This window comes from Chondrus crispus, genomic scaffold, assembly GCF_000350225.1.
Source record: "Chondrus crispus Stackhouse genomic scaffold, scaffold_48, whole genome shotgun sequence".
Taxonomy (NCBI): Eukaryota; Rhodophyta; class Florideophyceae; order Gigartinales; family Gigartinaceae; genus Chondrus; species Chondrus crispus.
Window position 1 is genome coordinate 24,086 of NW_005178479.1, and position 1,505 is coordinate 25,590.

General features: G+C 56.1%; 3 protein-coding genes across 3 annotated transcripts in view; 2 read left to right on the forward strand and 1 right to left on the reverse strand.

The window, feature by feature from the left end:
* CHC_T00006641001 (hypothetical protein) overlaps window positions 1–497 on the reverse strand; it is a 2,269-nt gene extending 1,772 nt beyond the window's left edge. The window contains exon 1 of the mRNA XM_005709789.1: window positions 6–497. Within this exon, the coding sequence (XP_005709846.1) occupies window positions 6–497 (492 nt within the window). The remainder of the gene's footprint in view (window positions 1–5) is intronic.
* Window positions 498–538: 41 nt separating this feature from the next.
* CHC_T00006642001 (hypothetical protein) lies at window positions 539–835 on the forward strand. Its single transcript, XM_005709790.1, has one exon. The coding sequence runs from the start codon at window positions 539–541 to the stop codon at window positions 833–835; it is 297 nt and encodes a 98-aa protein (XP_005709847.1).
* A 635-nt stretch (window positions 836–1,470) lies between these two features.
* CHC_T00006643001 (hypothetical protein) overlaps window positions 1,471–1,505 on the forward strand; it is a 3,511-nt gene continuing 3,476 nt past the window's right edge. The window contains exon 1 of the mRNA XM_005709791.1: window positions 1,471–1,493. Within this exon, the coding sequence (XP_005709848.1) occupies window positions 1,471–1,493 (23 nt within the window). The remainder of the gene's footprint in view (window positions 1,494–1,505) is intronic.

Here is a 1,505-nt window from a genome sequence, read left to right on the forward strand (position 1 = left end):
AACACGACAGCGCCCGCTCGCAGATCAGCTGGGATGCCCTTTGGGCTGGATGCAAGCTGGACGCCAGTCACGCGGCCGTCTGAAAGCGTAAATTTTTCAGCAGAGCCCTCCGTAATCGTCAGCGATCGGTGCTGCGACGAACGAAGGATATGGCGAACCGCTTTTGCATAAAGGTTGCGATCGCACTGCGCCCTCGGGCCACGAACGGCAATCCCTCGCGACGCGTTGAGAGTACGAAACTGGATGGCGGCGTCATCTGCGGCACGCGGCATGACGCCGTCAAGGGCGTCGATTTCCCGGACCAAGTGGCCCTTGCCGATGCCGCCAATGCTCGGGTTGCAGCTCATGGCGCCGATGGAAGCGATGTTGTGCGTGAGCAGGGCGACGCTGGCGCCGGTACGCGCGGCGGCCGCAGCGGCTTCGCAGCCGGCGTGGCCGCCGCCGATAACGACTACATCGTAGAGAGGGGAAAAGGCGCGGGTGGTATGGGCGCGCATGAAGGATTGCGGCGGGTTGCGACGCCGGATCACACTCAACGATGGTCGGAGGGGAGGACATGGCGGTGAGCAGGGCGCGGATGAGCCAGCAGAGGAAGACTGTACCAGCTGCCGTAAAGCACGTGTGTGGCTTTTGGTACTGTACCACAGTACGGCCGGTGTGCTCTACGGCCATACTGTGCCCTACTGCACGCACTGCACAAAGTGAAACGAGGAATTCAGTATCTGAATGCGCCACACGTTTGTTTGAAAACTGCATTCGGTTTGGAGTCTTTGGAACCTCCTATCGAAATGGACTCACTTTATTTAAAGACAGGGCGATGTCCTATCGACTCTGAACCAAGACTGTGCAGCATATAAGGTGCTCGGCTATGAATGTACCTGCAACAACTGCAGACTTTGCTGTGACGGTCAGCGCATTGTTCCACTTCTTTACATGGCATGTGTACGCATACTTGGTAATGTACCTATTTTCAGAGTTGAAAATTATAGCGTTGGCGGACCAGAGTGTCTCCCGAGCCAGCGTCTCAACTCGTCGCTCTTTTCTGCCCACAGGGAGAGCTCTAAGCGAGTGAGTGGGAAAATGTGCATAAACCACAGGCATCAAAACACGAATGCGACCCGTTGGCCGAGTGTCGTTGCCCAAACAGTGGCTGTAAGGCCGTTAACAGGCATGGCAGCGAGGGGGGAGAGGGGGGGAAGGTAGGGTTGAGTGTCCGGGCCGAGAGCGAGGGCCAGCGATCCACACAACACAGGAGCTCTCTCCAACCTGCGAGAGGAGCCTTTAGTGTCTCATATTTGTTATTTCAGATAGGGAGAACGGACGAAACTTGGGCTTGAGAGGCCTGTCTTGACATCCCCATCGTGCTCTGAGGTGAAGCTGACATTACCCGAATATATGAGCCCGAATATATGAGGGCCGTTCCTAACGAAGAGTTCGATGTGCTAGCACGCAAGCACCCTGACATTTGGCATGAATGGATTGGTTGAACGGGAGTAAAAGCATTT